Source organism: Lolium rigidum, chromosome 2 (genome assembly GCF_022539505.1).
Source record: "Lolium rigidum isolate FL_2022 chromosome 2, APGP_CSIRO_Lrig_0.1, whole genome shotgun sequence".
Lineage (NCBI taxonomy): Eukaryota > Viridiplantae > Streptophyta > Magnoliopsida > Poales > Poaceae > Lolium > Lolium rigidum.
The window spans coordinates 123,388,034-123,404,248 of record NC_061509.1 but is presented as its reverse complement, the minus strand read 5'-3'; the positions used below and the strand labels follow the sequence as shown (position 1 = coordinate 123,404,248).

The window sequence follows — 16,215 nt, the reverse complement described above, 5'->3', positions numbered from 1 at the left end:
GCATGCAAGATCATAAACAACACATATGTAATAACTTGATAATTAACATAACATGGTATTCTCTATCCATCGGATCCCGACAAACACAACATAGAGTATTACGGATAGATGATCTTGATCATGTTAGGCAGCTCACAAGATCCAACAATGAAGCACAATGAGGAGAAGACAACCATCTAGCTACTGCTATGGACCCATAGTCCAGGGGTGAACTACTCACTCATCACTCCGGAGGCGACCATGGCGGTGAAGAGTCCTCCGGGAGATGAATCCCCTCTCCGGCGGGGTGCCGGAGGAGATCTCGAGAATCCCCCGAGATGGGATTGGCGGCGGCGGCGTCTGCGGAAGGTTTTCCGTATCGTGGTTTTTCGCCTCAGGGGTTTCGCGACGGAGGCTTTAAGTAGGCGGAAGGGCAGAGTCGGAGGGCTGACGAGGGGCCCACACCATAGGGCGGCGCGGCCCCCCTTGGCCGCGCCGCCTTGTGGTCTGGCCACCTCGTGGCCCCACTTCGTATGCTCTTCGGTCTTCCGGAAGGTTCGTGGCAAAATAGGACCACGGGACTTGATTTCGTCCAATTCCGAGAATATTTCGTTACTAGGATTTCGAAACCAAAAACAGCAGAAAACAGCAACTGGCACTTCGGCATCTTGTTAATAGGTTAGTTCCAGAAAATGCACGAATATGACATAAAGTGTGCATAAAATATGTAGGTATCATCAATAATATGGCATAGAACATAAGAAATTATCAATACGTTGAAGACGTATCACTTACTCATCCTAATTGCTCACAGATGGAGTACCACTATGAGTCTTATCAGCTTGGCCACGGAGGATACTTAATGTTCGAAAAGGATTTGGAGAAACTAGTGGAATATTTAGGACGCCCATATCCCGAGTTATTTGGATTGCCACTCAATAATCAGTCGGGAAGCCATATGGTTTTTTGTGAAAGGGAACACTTGGAAGGATGGAATAGCCAAAGCCATGCAAGAAGCACTTGCCCGTCTGTGTGGACAAAATGTGAACAAGATCAAGAACACTCGCTTCTTTTACTACCCAAGACATGACCCCATGGGAAGACCAATAACCATGCCACCGCACCCGGAGATGAACCACTATGTTGCATACCTAGACTTCATGCTGTACAAGACCCGCAAGGAGTTGGACAACGCCCGCGCCATTCGCCAAGCCATTACCCATGAAGACGAAGAACCTACCATTCCGGATGAAGGGTAGTATCACTAGAGCACTCGCGTAGGTGTGAGTTTGTATATGTCCCCTTGTATCGTAGAACGAATGAATGGTTCTTAAAACCAACGGTGTGTTAGTTTTGTAATGTGTGATGTTTGGTATGAATGAAAAAGTGTTGTTGGTTTTTACCCCCCTCAACACTACTCCAGTTTTCAAGTTTTGAACTTTTCAAACTTAAACCAAACAAACCATAGAAAATTCCCTCTTATCTTATGATCTACCTCAAATATTCAGATGGCCCCTCCAACCCGCAGCACCAACCAAGATGCAATGTTGCAGATGCTACAAATGATGATGGCAGATAAAGAAGTTGAAAGAGCTGAGCGACAAGCCAACCTTGCTGCACTGCAGCAGATATCCCAGAACAACCAAGGACATGGACATCAGGATCATCCTGGATCCAAGTTGAAAAATTTCCAGAACACTAACCCTCCCATGTTTAGCAAGACTGCAGAGCCGTTAGATGCAGATGACTGGCTCCAAACAATGGAGAACAACTTGGAAGTGGCCGGAGTTGAAGCTGCAGAGAAAGTACTGTTTGCCACCCACTATTTGTCAGGACCTGCCAGAGCCTGGTGGACTAGTGCCCGCGCAATGAATGCAGGACAGATGATGACCTGGGAAGACTTCAAACTCAAGTTCAGCAAGTACCATGTGCCCCCGGGTTTAATCAAGAAGATGAGAGATGAGTTCCGTGAACTCAAACAAGGAAGGATGTCCGTGGTGGAATACCGTGACAGGTTCCTCACTCTGTCTAGGTACGCCCCAGATGAGACCGACACTAATGAGAAGAAGAAGGAGAGATTCCTGGACGGACTGCATGATGAGATGCAGACAGTGCTCGTGAATATTCCGTTTGCTAACCTGGAAGCCCTTGTGGACTCTGCCATCCAGATGGAAGGAAAGCTGCATCAAGCCAATGAGAACTGCAAGCGCAGAATGATGAAGCAGAATGGACCCAACAATACATCAAGGTATCACCCCAGTTCAAGTGGAGGATTTGCCCCAAGACACACCAAGCCACCTGCTCAGACATTCCGTCCAAACTACACCAACAACAATGGAGGACACCCGAAGCCCGGAGGTAACAACAACAACAACCACAACCACAACAACAACAACAACAACAACAACAACAACAACAACAATAATAACAACAACAACAACCACAACAACACCAACAACAACCACAATGGTAACAACAACAACAACAACACCAACACTGCCCCAAGGACTGAAGCAATGTTGTACCCATTGCCTCAAAGGACAAGTCAACAGTGACCTGCTATGAATGTGGAGTTACTGGACATTACTCCAATGAGTGCCCCAAGAAGCTTGCCAAGACTACCCCCAATACCGCTGCACCTGCCCAGCAACAGCGCCGCTTTGCACCTAGAAGGAACCCGAACAACCGCAATGGTCGTCTCTACCACATGAGTGCCACAGAAGCCCAGGAAGCACCCAATGCCATGCCGAGTATGTTTTCCTGTTAACCCATTTGCCCAATCTCTCTTAGGATCCTAACTTTTCTTAAATCTCGGGATGAGATTTTGTTTAAGGGGGGAAGGTTTGTAACACCCCAAAATTTCAAAACAAATAAATACTCAATTTCCCAAGTTCCCAAATTTTTGGAGCCAACAAAAACTTAAATTAAATTTTGCTTTGTACATAGGGTGCATGCATGTGTGTTATGTTTTTGCCATGATTGTTGTGTAAGGTGTTTGGTAATGCTCCTAAACCCTAAACATTGCTCTTTGAAGTCAAAAAGAAACAAAGAAAAAGAAAAGTAAAAGAAAAGAAAAAAGGCATATGAGAGCAAATAGCCATTTTGCAAATCTTGGCCTAAGCCATTTTTTACTTTGTGTAAATGGTTTGGAAACATTAATAAACTCATAATAATCACTTTTGGGTCAAAGAAACACAAAACAAATCAAAAGAAAATTCAAAAACAAGTTGCATGTGATAATGGTCAAATCTGCCATTGTTAACATGATACCCACTTTCAGCCCTTGTATTAAGAAATTTTTAAACTAAACTTGCTCAACTCTTTGCACCTCATCCAAGACCTCATCAAGGTGAACACATTTGGTGTTGACCATCCATACAAATTCTCTATCAATTGCTTAATATAAGAATGCAAAGTGGCAACATTAAAACAGAAACAAGATCATCCCCATTTTGGATTTCACCAAACCACTTCTAAATTTCAAACCAAGGCCATCCAGAGGTGCCAAATATTAATTGAATCACACCCATAAAATATTTTGGCCAAATTCAAATTCAAAGTTCATGCGGCCACTACGTCGAGCACCTTGTGTGCAATAATCTGGAATGTTAATACACTCAAATATCCAGTGGACTTCAACCTAAACCCTAGCTCCATTGACTTTCCTCAGCACCCCCTTGCACCCCTTGAGCAATGCCAAGCACCAGATACAATGATCACACATGATTTCATCATGTACCAAACCATGCCGAGCCACCATGTCACTCCTCCATGCCATCATCCTCTCCTCTCCCATCTAGCCCACCTCATCATGTCCTGCAGCTTCCCCTCACCCTCCTGAACCTGATGATACATGCCATCAACCAAGGAGAACGCAGCAACGCCCTGGCCAGCACGCGCCTAGTGATGCCCAGAACGCGCCAGAGCACGCCAGGACACACCCCTGGACGCGCCAGTACGCGGCCTCGCCTGGACGTAGCTGACCTCCCCTCGCCCTCTTGTTTCTCCCACGCACTCAGCACGTCACCAGCAATCTCCCAGGCACACTCACCTGCTCGCGCAAGCCCTGTCGCCGTCGTCCTCGTCGACGTCGTCCGCCGCGGTACTGCCAGTACACGAGCATGATGCCGACGCCACCGTCCACCTTTTCCCGTGCAGTCAAGCGCGTCGTGATTGTCGTGACACCGTGAACAACACCGCACCCTCGCCAACATTACTGAGCCTCTGTAGCATCATCGCCACCATCGCCATGCCCGTGCACCCCCTGCCCCTCTCGCCGCTATAAATAGAGGCAACCCAGCATGAATTCCTCACACCACTCGCCTCCTCTCACCTCCTTAAGCCTCCTCGAGCACAGCCACCACTCAATTTAGCAAGTAGCTCGCCAATTGCTTGCCGGAGTTCGCCGGAGGCGTCGCAGAAGGCGCCGTCGAATTAGTCCACCTCAGGAGCTGCCGCGACTACCCTCTACCTCGCCGTCGTCGACAACCTCACTCTACGTCAACACCGACCATCGCTGGAGCCCCGGTGAGCCTCCGACCCCCTAGGCTCGCCGCGGCCAGAGGGTGATCTCGTCGGAGACGACGATGCCCGTGCGCCGTCTGATCATATTCTAATCCGACGGTCCATGCTTCGCGTACCGTTTTGGTGTTTTAATAGGCGCTGACATGTGGAGCCCACTGTCAGGCGGCCCGTGCGTGCGAGACGCGTAGCTGGGCCGGCCTGCTCCTCTTTTTCTCTTTGGCCCGTTTAGTTTCCCGCCAAAGCCCACCTGTTTGAATTTCGTTTATCTGTTTAAACCAAATTTTAATACTGGTGCTTGATTCAAAATTCAATAGAACAAAATCTACTGAGCCAAATTTGATGAATTTATATTTCTGGAAAGCTTATGAATTCTCTATCAAACCCCACTGGTCCCAGCCCTTGATTTATTATAAAACAATTGCAATGAAAATAACAAGGCATTACCTTTTCAAACTTCAAACATTTATTAAAAATCAACCATAATACATTTTGAGTTGATTCCAACTATCATAATTCACAATTTAAATGCTCTACATGATTATGTAAAAATAGCATTGTTGTTTACCATGATCATGGGCTAGAGCAAAATAATGGCTATGTGGCCATTTCTAGTCCATTTAAATTACCCCAAATTATTAATTAAATACTATGAGAGGTACTCTCTCATTTAAATCATTGTCTCAAGTAATTCAATGTGAGATAATAACTTTAGTATATAGAATCTCATATTTAATTACTTTGTGATATTAAATTGCTCCAAGTAGTATTTAAATTGTATGAGATATAGTATCTCATTTAAATCAATTTCTCAAATGGATAAATATGAAGTGTTGACCTTGGTCAACATGTGTTCATGCTTTATTATTTGAGGATATTAAACCTTAGTAATATTCAATGAGAGGAAATTATTTCTCAAAGGAAATAAATAGAAACTCTAATAAATATTTCAATGAGAGGAAATTATTTTTCTTAAAAAGAAAACAAAACCAACCACCATGTTAATAATGTTGTGATGCTAGGTTAGCTTGTGTGATCCCTTTGTGTGTTAAGTCTAGTGCTTAAGATTTGTTTGGTGATTGTATACCTCGTATCTGTTTATAGACGCTAGTACCGAAGGCTTCGAAGAGGAGGAGGTCTTCTATGAGGAAGAAGAAGAAAACTTTGGATCACTGTACCACTTAAGGCAAGCTATACTCTTGCAAGCTACCCTAGTGCAAGCTCTACTAGAGCAAGCACAATTACAATATCATATTGTGTTTAAGGATTCCAATCCCAAGTTTTTATCTTGCAAGCTTTTATTTTGGTTATCCAAGTCTATTTTGTTCATAGTTCACTTTGGTCTAGATATGGAGTATTAGAAGAGCATCAAATTCAGCCTAGAGAGCAACAAGTAAGTTATCACCCCTCGTGACTAGTTGCTAGTGCTAAAACTAAAATTGACTACTCTAGATGGGAACATGTGAATCAAATGACTTTGAAAACCTTGGAATGATGAGTCATTCTATTGAAAGATTTTGACGGTGAATATGACTTGAATGACATGGTGAATTTGACAAAAACTGATGATTGGGTTCGGATGCGATACCATTCCAATTTTTGAGTACCCCCACAATACCTGATTATGGGTAGGTCTTAACTGGCAATTTATGCACTTTAGTATGGGTTCCCTCTAAACAAGCGTCATAGGGGTTATGTCGAGGCTGCCTCCGTGAAAAGTGAAATGACGTGAAATGAGGTGAATATCCTACCCAAGCCCTGTGCAGTTCCCAGGTTGGCGGTTTGCCCTCACTGGGAGGCCAAGCTCATAGGGAGAGGTGCCTATACTAGGGTATGTAAGTTAAAGGTTAATGGTTGATGATCCACATACTGAGTATGATTATTCAGGGTTATCCCTGACGGATGTAATCAAATGTTGTGGCACAAGTGTACAACCTCTGCAGAGTGTAAACCTATTCGAATAGCCTTGTCCGCGGATATGGACGGTTGGATGGCTATATTGTTCCGCTGTCAGATGTTTTCTAAAAATGAATGGTGACTTGAAAGGTGAATTTGACTTGATCACAATAGAGTTGTGGGGAATGACACTAATGTTCCCACTTGAGTTAGTTAGGCAACTACAGAGTCTTTTATTACTAAGTGCTTATGAAATAAAACTGGCTTTATGCAAATGAACCTAGAGCTTAGAATTCCCTTACTATAGATAATAGTGCTTACACTAGTATTAGTTTGCGAGTACTTTAAAGTACTCATGGCTGTGTCCCTGGCTATTCAAATGGCCAGACTATGAAGAGGATCACCAGTACCATGAAGATGGACAGCAAGACGTCTATGATAACTAGGACTACTCCGACGTCAAGCGTTGCCTGTGGAACAGATGGACCGCTACTACGTTTCTTCCGCTGTTTGTTTTGTAATTTATCATTAGATCAACCCTTGTTGTAAGACTGGATCATGTGATCCTTTGTTGTAAGGCGATTATGGTTTGTAATGAAGGATGTTCTGTGATATCAACTATTATGTCTCGCAAAAACAATATTCCTGGGATTGCGATGTATGGCATAACAGGCATCTGGACTTAAAAATCCGGGTGTTGACAGGATGATGCATGGAGCTCCACACAAGGTCAAGACAAATATATCTTACAGATTCAGCAGTATAGGCCGATTTGCTTACTAAATGTTAGTTTCATTTTTTTACTAAAGTGTCCACTAAGCGTGTGTCAAATGTGGCTCACAAAGTGGTCAGACCTACCCAGACGGCTTTTATGCCGGGTCGGCATATATTAGAAGGATTCGTCGTGTTACATGAGACGATTCATGAGTTGCACCGTAAGAAGTTGGATGGGGTACTTTTTAAAATTGATTTTGAAAAAACGTATGATAAAGTTAAGTGGCCTTTCCTTTAGCAAGTGCTTCGCATGAAGGGTTTTGATCAAATTTGGTGTGATCGGATTCAAAGTCTTGTAGAAGGGGGAAGTGTGGGAATTAAGGTCAACAATGATATTGGCCATAATTTTCAGACTCGTAAGGGGTTAAGACAAGGAGACCTTCTATCACCTATCCTCTTCAATATTGTTGCAGATATGTTGGCCATTTTGATTGCTAGGGCCAAAGAGGAGGGTCAATTTTACAATATGCAGATGATACCGTTCTTTTTATGGAACATGATTTGGATAAAGCCATAAATATGAAACTTATTTTATGCATTTTTGAAAAATTGTATGTCCTTAAGATAAACTTTTATAAGAGTGAATTATTCTGCTTTGGTACAACTACAAAAATGGAACACCAATACAAAGATATTTTTGGGTGTACATCCGGAGCTTTACCTTTCTGTTATCTAGGGATCCCGATCCATTACCGGATGTTACATAATTCCAGATGGAATTTGGTGGAACATCGATTTGCGTCAAAGTTAGGGTGTTGGCGGGGTAAAATGCTATCGTATGGGGATCGTTTGGTGCTTATAAATTATGTGCTTACAAGTCTACCTATGTTCATGTTATCTTTTCTTGAAATACCTACAGGAGTGAGGAAGAGACTTGATTATTATCTTTCTCGCTTCTTTTGGCAATCGGATGAGGACAAGAAAAAGTATAGATTATCTCGGTGGAATATAATTCCTAGGCCTAAATACCAAGGTGGCTTGGGTATTGAGTTACTAGAATTGAAAAATATGTGCTTGTTAAGTAAATGGATTTTCAAGTTACTACACGAAGAGGAGATGTGGCAAAAATTGATGCACAATAAATATATTATTAAGAACAAAACGCTAGCATAGATCGAGGCCAAACCAACGGATTCCCCTTTTTGGAAAGGCCTTATGCGGGTTAAACATGAATTTTTCAAGATAGTTGTTTTTAAGGTGGGTAATGGGAGATTGTTCGTTTTTTGGAGGATACTAGGCTTGGTGAATCTCCTCTTGCTATCCAATATCCGTCGTTGTATAATATTGTCAAACGGAAAAATGTGTTGGTTTCATGGTATTGGAGCAAACTCCTCTTAATATTGCTTTTAGGAGAATACTTAATGAGTATAAATATAATATATGGTTGCACTTATGTCAGCTTCTTATGTCTATTCAACTATCTGATGAACCGGACAAGTTTTCTTGGAATTTAACTGAATCTGGTGTATTCACCGTTAAATCTATGTATCTTGATCTTATGAATGTACATACAACATTTTTACGGAAATATCTATGGAAGATCAAAATTCCTCTTAAAATCATGATTTTGATGTGGTTTCTTAGTAATAAAGTGTTGCTTGCTAAGGATAATTTTGTGAAGAGAAAGTGGACAGGGTGTCAAAAAAGTTGTTTCGGTAACAACAATGAAACCGTTGATCATCTGTTTCTTCATTGTCCTTTTGCGAAAATTGTTTGGCGAATGATATATTTTACTTACAATATTTCACCACCATCTAATGTTACTAATATGTTTGGTAATTGGTTAAATGGGGTTAGAAAAATTGATAAGGCTCATATTCGAATTGGTATTTAGGCAATATGTTGGTCTATTTGGACTAGCCCGAATGATATTATTTTAAACAAACAGAAGGGGACTAATTTTTTGCAGGTTATTCTTCATGCGGCGCATTGGATACAACTATGGGCGTATATGCTTCCGGAGGACCAGCGGGATACTTTGGATACTGGGTGCAACCGGCAGCTCAATATCGCCCAGGATTGCTATTTTCAGGCTACTGGATGGCGGCACATTAGCAAAATCCCAGATGGATAGTCTTGTGTACTTTTCATCTTTCGCTGATCGTTTTTGTTCTATCAAACTTGTCACATGTAATAAGCACTTTTGAACATCGTACTGAGTTAATAAAGGGTTGTGTGCATCGATTGATGCAGAGACCGGAGCGATGCTCCCATATTGAAGAAAAAAATATGGTACGTAATTTTTTTAAATCTTGTCCACTAATATTACAGATCTAACAATTACAATAATTCTGATGATGTGGATCAATATAGTGTCTCTATTTTAGACCCCGTATTGTACTTTTAGTATATAAAATAGATACTACTAGAATAGATGCTATTCTGCAGTTATTGGAGAGCCACCATGAGTAACAACTTTGACCCATGAGAGGATTTTTTCACCAAAGCCTCGTTTCTCTAACAGATCAATTAAGATATCCAAAAACATTTTTTAATCAAAAGCTTTTTCATGATCTAACATTAAGACTAGGCCTTGAGTTTTAGCATGAACAAGTGAATGGATAATTTCATGGTAGTGCCTACACTTTTTTTTTGAGAAAAGTGTCTACACTTTCTAGTTAGACCAAATTACGAAGTGGCCACAGATGAACTGTGGGGGGTAAACCTGTTTATTCATATTTCTCTGGTCACACATATCCCATGCATCCATACGTTAATCACCTGTATCGTGTGTGTGCGTGCACGGAAAAGCAACTGCGGCTCACACCAAAAATGCAAGTCCAGAGAGATACGCCACGCTAAGCCCCGCAAGCTCCCCCTATATAAACCATCTCATCACTACACAATTGTACCCATCCATCTATACACCGCAACACCAGCATGGCTAGCACCAACTCAGCCCTCCTCCTCCTGGTCCTCGTGGCCCTGGCCGGCCTCGCTGATCTCCAGGTCGCTGCGAGGCCCGTCGACGTTGCAGCAGCGAAGCACCCGGTGACGGACAATTCTGCTCCGGAGCTGGATGGGATGATGGAGTGCATGATCGGATGCTTCACCACGGTGATGAGCTGCGCCTTCGGGTGCATGGGCAAGGGCCCCGACCTGCCGCTCTGCGTCATCAGCTGCAACCAGAAGAGCATCGTCTGCATGATCCGCTGCGGCCTCTCGCCCTCGCCACCGGGGCCCAAGCCGCCGGCGCCACCCGCACCCACCCCCAAGCCGCCCTCACCCAAGCCGGCGCCCCCCAAGCCGCCAGCGCCAGCGCCCGGCCCGCCTTACGCCGCCCACAACACTGAGACCTCCGTCTAGACGCCTATGATTACCATGCACTTATCATACCAGTCCAGTATATACCAATTAACTTAAAAGAAGATACGTATATATCATGGAGATATCCAGAGATATATGTTATATAACTAGTGCTCGTTATATAGCTTATTACTTAATTATATCATATATGTATGACACTACGACTCATATAGTGAGTGCACTTATACTATATTTAAGCTATATGTACATTGGTATGAGACTACATAAATATGTAATGATAGCTCATTTATATGTATTACTCCATGGCCCCAAAAGTGTTACAGGATTGCTCTACTATACTCTGTGCCAGCACCGAGTAGATTCTGCCGTCATTCCGTCAAACCATGTATTCTTCTCAGTTCTCACAGGTGACAGGTTAAGCTAGATTTCGTAGAAGTTCAGCGTTTCTTCGTTGTGGTGTACACATGAAACCCTGACTTGAATCTGGCCCAGCTTGTCAGTTTGTTGTATCATATCTCTTAAATGTGGAAATAAGCTACTCCAAACAGCTTGCTAGTGCAACACTTGTTTGTGAGCCTTCAGGAGTTTTGCGTCACATCCCTTCAATATGGAAATATGTCGAAATGTAACTTTACAAATATGTGAGAAACTGTACTTATGATATTGCTCCAGTGTCTGTATACGGCCTCGTGACCAGCGAGAATTGCATCTTTTTTTCTTAACTTCAGTCACTTGTGAGTTGTGACAGTTTTTTTTCGATAAAGGGAATATATTAATATCAAGAAGATACCAATTACACCCAGCCTCTGCAACAACGCACCGCCCTAATGGCACTACGGATGCACACAGCCAAAAAACAAGAAAAGAAAACTAAGAAATAAAAGTCCCGCTACAGCATCTCGGGCCTAACAACAACAATACATCCACCACCAAGACAACACCTGAATTACAGACTCTCCAAAAACGACGCCTCCAAGAAGGGAACAGTGCTCAAACACCATCGTCGCCCGATCAAAGATCTTAGGTTTTCACCCTGAAGATAGTCCCCGCTCTCAAAACAATGCCTCCACCAAGGTCATTGCCGAGCACAACCAATTAAGGCCAGACCTTGGGTTTTCACCCTGAAACGTAGGACTCTGCACTTCACCTGTGTTGTCGCCCCCACTTTCATACCGCTGCTGTGAAGCCCGAAACACCAAGCAAGTCCCTCAACAGCGCAGAGACTTGAACCTCCCTTAGCTAGTCCTCCCCTCCGGCCTTCATGAAATTCTCTTCTTCCGACTTTCATCATGGATCCATAGTCACTTGATGTCAACACAGAAAAAGAGCTTCGCGCCGCTCCCTCCGGAACCAATCGGTCGGAATAAAAACATGGGTGCGCACGACCGAATACCTCCGATCCAGCAAACTCCGGGCAAAAGCACCGTTACATTCGCCGGCGGAGCCTTCCGGAACTCAACACTCCGGCCGGATCACGAGTCCAGGCCTCCGGTAGGTCCTCCTCTTCACGCAAGAGAGGCCCTAGGACCGCCGCCTTTATTCAGGTCGGACCCCCACGTCGGCGACCATACTGGGCTGGCCACTCCAACCCTCCACCGACGACACCATCGCCAGCTTCCAAGCTCCTCCATCTCGCCGCCGGAACGCGGTGATAGATCAAAAGATCCACCACCACCAACCGCAGGCCGATCCTCTCCGGCGAAGAAGAGGGTCACCTCCACCGTCGAACCCAAGGCTGCTGCCCCGGGCGTCCTCGTACCGCGGGAGAAGCCCAAGATCATCGCCCCTCACCGGCGAGAGGCGGAGGAAAAGGCGTTGTCCGCCTCCACCAGCCTCCACCGCCGGCATGCCGCCGATGGGAGGCGGGGAGGCCGCAGCCCACAGCCTGGATCGTCCCCGGGAGGATCGCCGCCGCCCTCCATCCTCGTCCGACCGCCGCCGCCCGGGAGGCGGAAGGGCCGCCGCCGCGGGAGAGACTCCTTGGCCGCCGTTCCCGACGCGTCACGAGGGAAGGCCCCCGCCGCCGCCACGCCCCGAGATCTTTGCCCCGGCGGCGCTGCCGGCGGCGGCGGCGGCGGGAGGGTTGGGAGGCTGGGTGCTGGAGGCTAGGGTTGGGGGGCTGGGTCTATGTTGTCATCCTATCTTGCATGAAGAGTCTTGGGATGTCCCGAGTTGTGACAGTATAGTGTGGATAATCTGGAACCCCATATAACACAATCACGAAAATTGCTAACCAATATGACAAGAGAACTAACTTAGGTTGACAAGTATGGTCATTTCATTTCTTTAATTCTTTATATAATTACAAAGTTACAATCGGTTCTGGTCCGGTAAAATCTGCATTCTTTTTAGTTCAGTCTTCTCAGTGATATCAGAGAATATACAACACAGTTAAATACCATAGAACTCTATGGATCTTAAAACTTCTACGAGAAAGGTACAAAAAAACAGAACATCACAAGGTCATCAAAGCCAAGTCTTGCAAGGAAGATTCTGTGTTACCAAGGCTTCAGGTCTCCAACAGGCCCGGCTGTCCAGTTGAGATGCTTCTCACCAGGCTGTAAGTATACACTCTCTGGGTGTGGGAGTTTGCGAGCAAGGCCGTTTAGAATCTGATGGAATGCGTCTCTGGGTTGCGCTGGCTGCCGGAACAACATGGCCTTCTTCATTGATGGATTGGCAAGCAATCTTTGCTTCCTTAGGATATCATCAATTGGAATAGACGTTAGAATTGAATCTAGCTTTGGAACATCTTCCTCGTCAACAAAAACACCAATTTCGTCCCAAGGGATTGCGTCGGCAAAAGGAAGCACAATGTCATCAGCTATGATGACTGGAATGCATCCATAAACCACAGCCTCCACCAGCCTAGGGCTCCATGGTGCCCACCCCAAAGGACAGAGGCAGAAGACTGAGCGCTGCATATCTTCATAGTAGGTGGCAGGGTGTTCTGTGGAGATGTCAAAGAGAGCATTGTTTTTGAAGTTCTCCCACAATGAAGCTCGAGCACCTCTACATAACACACTTAACAAAGTAAGTAACAGGATCAAGTATCATGCGAAAGAGAGATATCATTTCTGGGAGTAATTCTTACCTTGCATAATACCCACCCTCGGGGTCATTCCCATTGTCATAGAACAATCCCCTGAAGTAAACAAAGATTGAACGGGCAGTATCGGGAGGAATCAAGTGAGCCTGCATTTTCTGTGGTGGTGCAAATGGCGGTATCGTGATAGAACCCTCTTTCAAGCAGACATGGTTCTTCTGTCCAAATGTTTGAACCAACGTAGCACGGCGTAGCAGTGGAAGAATTCCACGTGCAATGGCATTCTCTTCCTGGAAGGATAAATGACGATTACACATATAACCTCAGAATAAATGGCTGCTAAAGCCAGAAGGCAGGATATATCCCAGGTCACGTATCTCTGCTAAAAGTTACTGTTTGTGCAACTAAAATCGTGAGTAGCTGTCGCGGTCTCAAGGACATTGGAAGTATGAAGCAGGCAATCCAACATATTTTTACCTGATAATGAAAGCATGCCGCAAAATCATGTGGAACAACAAAGAAGTGATCTCCTCCATCAGTTCTATTCCAGAAAGGCAACTTTTTTGAGATAAACTGGATCGCGCTTCTCATCATCCTTGGAGACTTAAATGGTAACGGAAGTCCAGCACGAGTTAGATCACAAGTAGTGTAAACAGGAGTGTAGAACCAATCAGCCTCTTCAGGGTTAACCGTCCTCACTGCACTGGAGAGCAAGAAACGGTGCATGAATATCTCGGCAGCAAACATGTGACTGAGGCATCGGGGATCCTTGGTGACAAGCCTCTTGTTGTACTTGTTTGGTAAATCATAGATGAAAACCTTCAACTTCCCAACAGGATTGTCTTCTAGCACATCACCAGCACTTCCTGCAGATCAAAGGTCTTGGTTGAGTGGAAGCCCACGATTATTTCCACAAGCCACTGAACAGATTCTAAGGAGACCAATAATGCAACCATAATGAACAGGCTAATAACTAATAAGGTGGGAATAGCATGTGTTTGTGCAGGAGAAAACATATTAACGAAATGCAAGTCCAGGGAAGTCTATTCGATAAAGCCTTTAAACATGATTGGCCGGGAGGGTTGCTCCGGTGCTCCCCCCTAAACAAAGTTAAAGATTATAGTTGGGTTTTTTTTCTGTGTTGGGCTCGCCGAAACCCATATCCAGCACATGTATACCCGTCTGTACTGATACGGTATGTGTACGTCGCGTAAAAAATAAAAGAGATCACGTGACCAAGATCTTTATAGGACCTTTCTATTTCGGCACACGCACGTGACCATAGATATGTACAAAAACGAGGTACAACACAACGCGGGCCATACGAGCCTGTACAGGGTTGTACGGACGGTGGACCTACGCTGAAAATGTGATCGTGCCCCCGTTTACGAACAGGTATGGGAAGATCTCCGCCATTGTTGTGTTTAACGCGTCTAGAATTTTTCCAGGGGAGGAGCACCGGAGCAGAAGTGATTGGCCGGACCTAAAGTACGGTGGCTGATGCATCATTCAGAACAGTATATCGTCATCAGGTATTTTCTGCCACAAACCGAACTTATGGCCAACTACCTATCTTACAACTACCCCATTGATTGGATACGTTGTGAGATAGGCATCAAGCATAATTAATTTGCATGCACACAGTGTCACTACTCATGGTAGATGAATAGGCCGTATTCAATGACATCACTGAAAACAATTGGAATTGCAGATCGTGCAGGCAGATATGGATAGCTAAACTTAAAGTGAAGGAAATTAAGTATTCCCATGATAATGCTATGTTTTGGAAAAAATATAGTTTTGTTGGCACTGTCAATGTAGTATTAAGAAAAGTTTGTGATTTTAAGTTGTTAACAATCAGATAGCTTTTACAATTCACAAATTTCAACAAATTGCAGTATCAAATAATGATGGCATGTACTACTGTCCATGATAAGCTAAGAAGTCCAACTGGAGAGCTAAATGGCAGCGGCAACTCCAGAATCTAAACTAGCAACAGCATCCCAACTTGAAACCAAAAGAAAAGGGTAAATTTCAGCCGCCGTGCGGAACCCAACACAAGAATGCTCCGATTCGCGTGCTCACAACCCACCAATCAGAACCAGCACCAGGCAGAAAAGGAAAGGTCACCTGAGATGCGCTCGGTGTTCCGCCGAGCGTCCCTCCCTTCCACCGCGTCGGCGGCGGCAGTCAGCGGCTGGAACAAGAGATGTGAGAAGCAGGCGGCCACAAGGAGGGCCGTCACAGGATGCCGCCCATGCTTCGCGCCCGCCATGGGCGCCATCTTGCCCAGCTAGAAAAAGAAGCTTCCCAGAGAGAGGAGCAGGGCGAGAGATCCTAGGGAGGAAGTGTTTAGTTAGGGGGCAGAGAAGATTGCTGGAGCAGGAAGGGGAGAGAGGGAAGAGCTAAATGGGGGTTTGCTTTGTTGCTTGCGAGCACAAGACTGCAGAGAGAGAGGGGAATGTGTCAAAGTGGTGGGTGAAGAGGAAAGAACACGTCTGACTAGGACAAATCAGAAAGTCAGGACTTCCGAAATTTTGATAGAAGCATCAAACGGAGCTCGAGCTCCATGTACCATATTTTCTGAAAAAAAATCAAAAACTTCATTATTTATGTCAAACTGTACTACCAAATGTGTCCATGCATCGTCGTTGCACTCGTTGTCGATTTTCTTAGGCTTAGAGTGCTGGGCACCCAATCAGATGTGTTGCTGCTAGTTGTTGATGCCGACC

General features: G+C 44.7%; 1 protein-coding gene across 1 annotated transcript; it reads right to left on the bottom strand.

The window, feature by feature from the left end:
* Nucleotides 1–12,692: 12,692 nt before the first annotated feature.
* Nucleotides 12,693–15,971, bottom strand: LOC124692305 (probable glucuronosyltransferase Os02g0520750). Its single transcript, XM_047225644.1, has 4 exons — nt 15,614–15,971; nt 13,961–14,349; nt 13,532–13,773; nt 12,693–13,449 (listed from the first exon to the last, which is right to left on the bottom strand). Exons 1-4 carry the CDS (start codon nt 15,765–15,767, stop codon nt 12,936–12,938), a joined length of 1,299 nt encoding a protein of 432 aa, XP_047081600.1. The 5' UTR covers nt 15,768–15,971; the 3' UTR covers nt 12,693–12,935.
* Between the last annotated feature and the right edge of the window lie 244 nt (nt 15,972–16,215).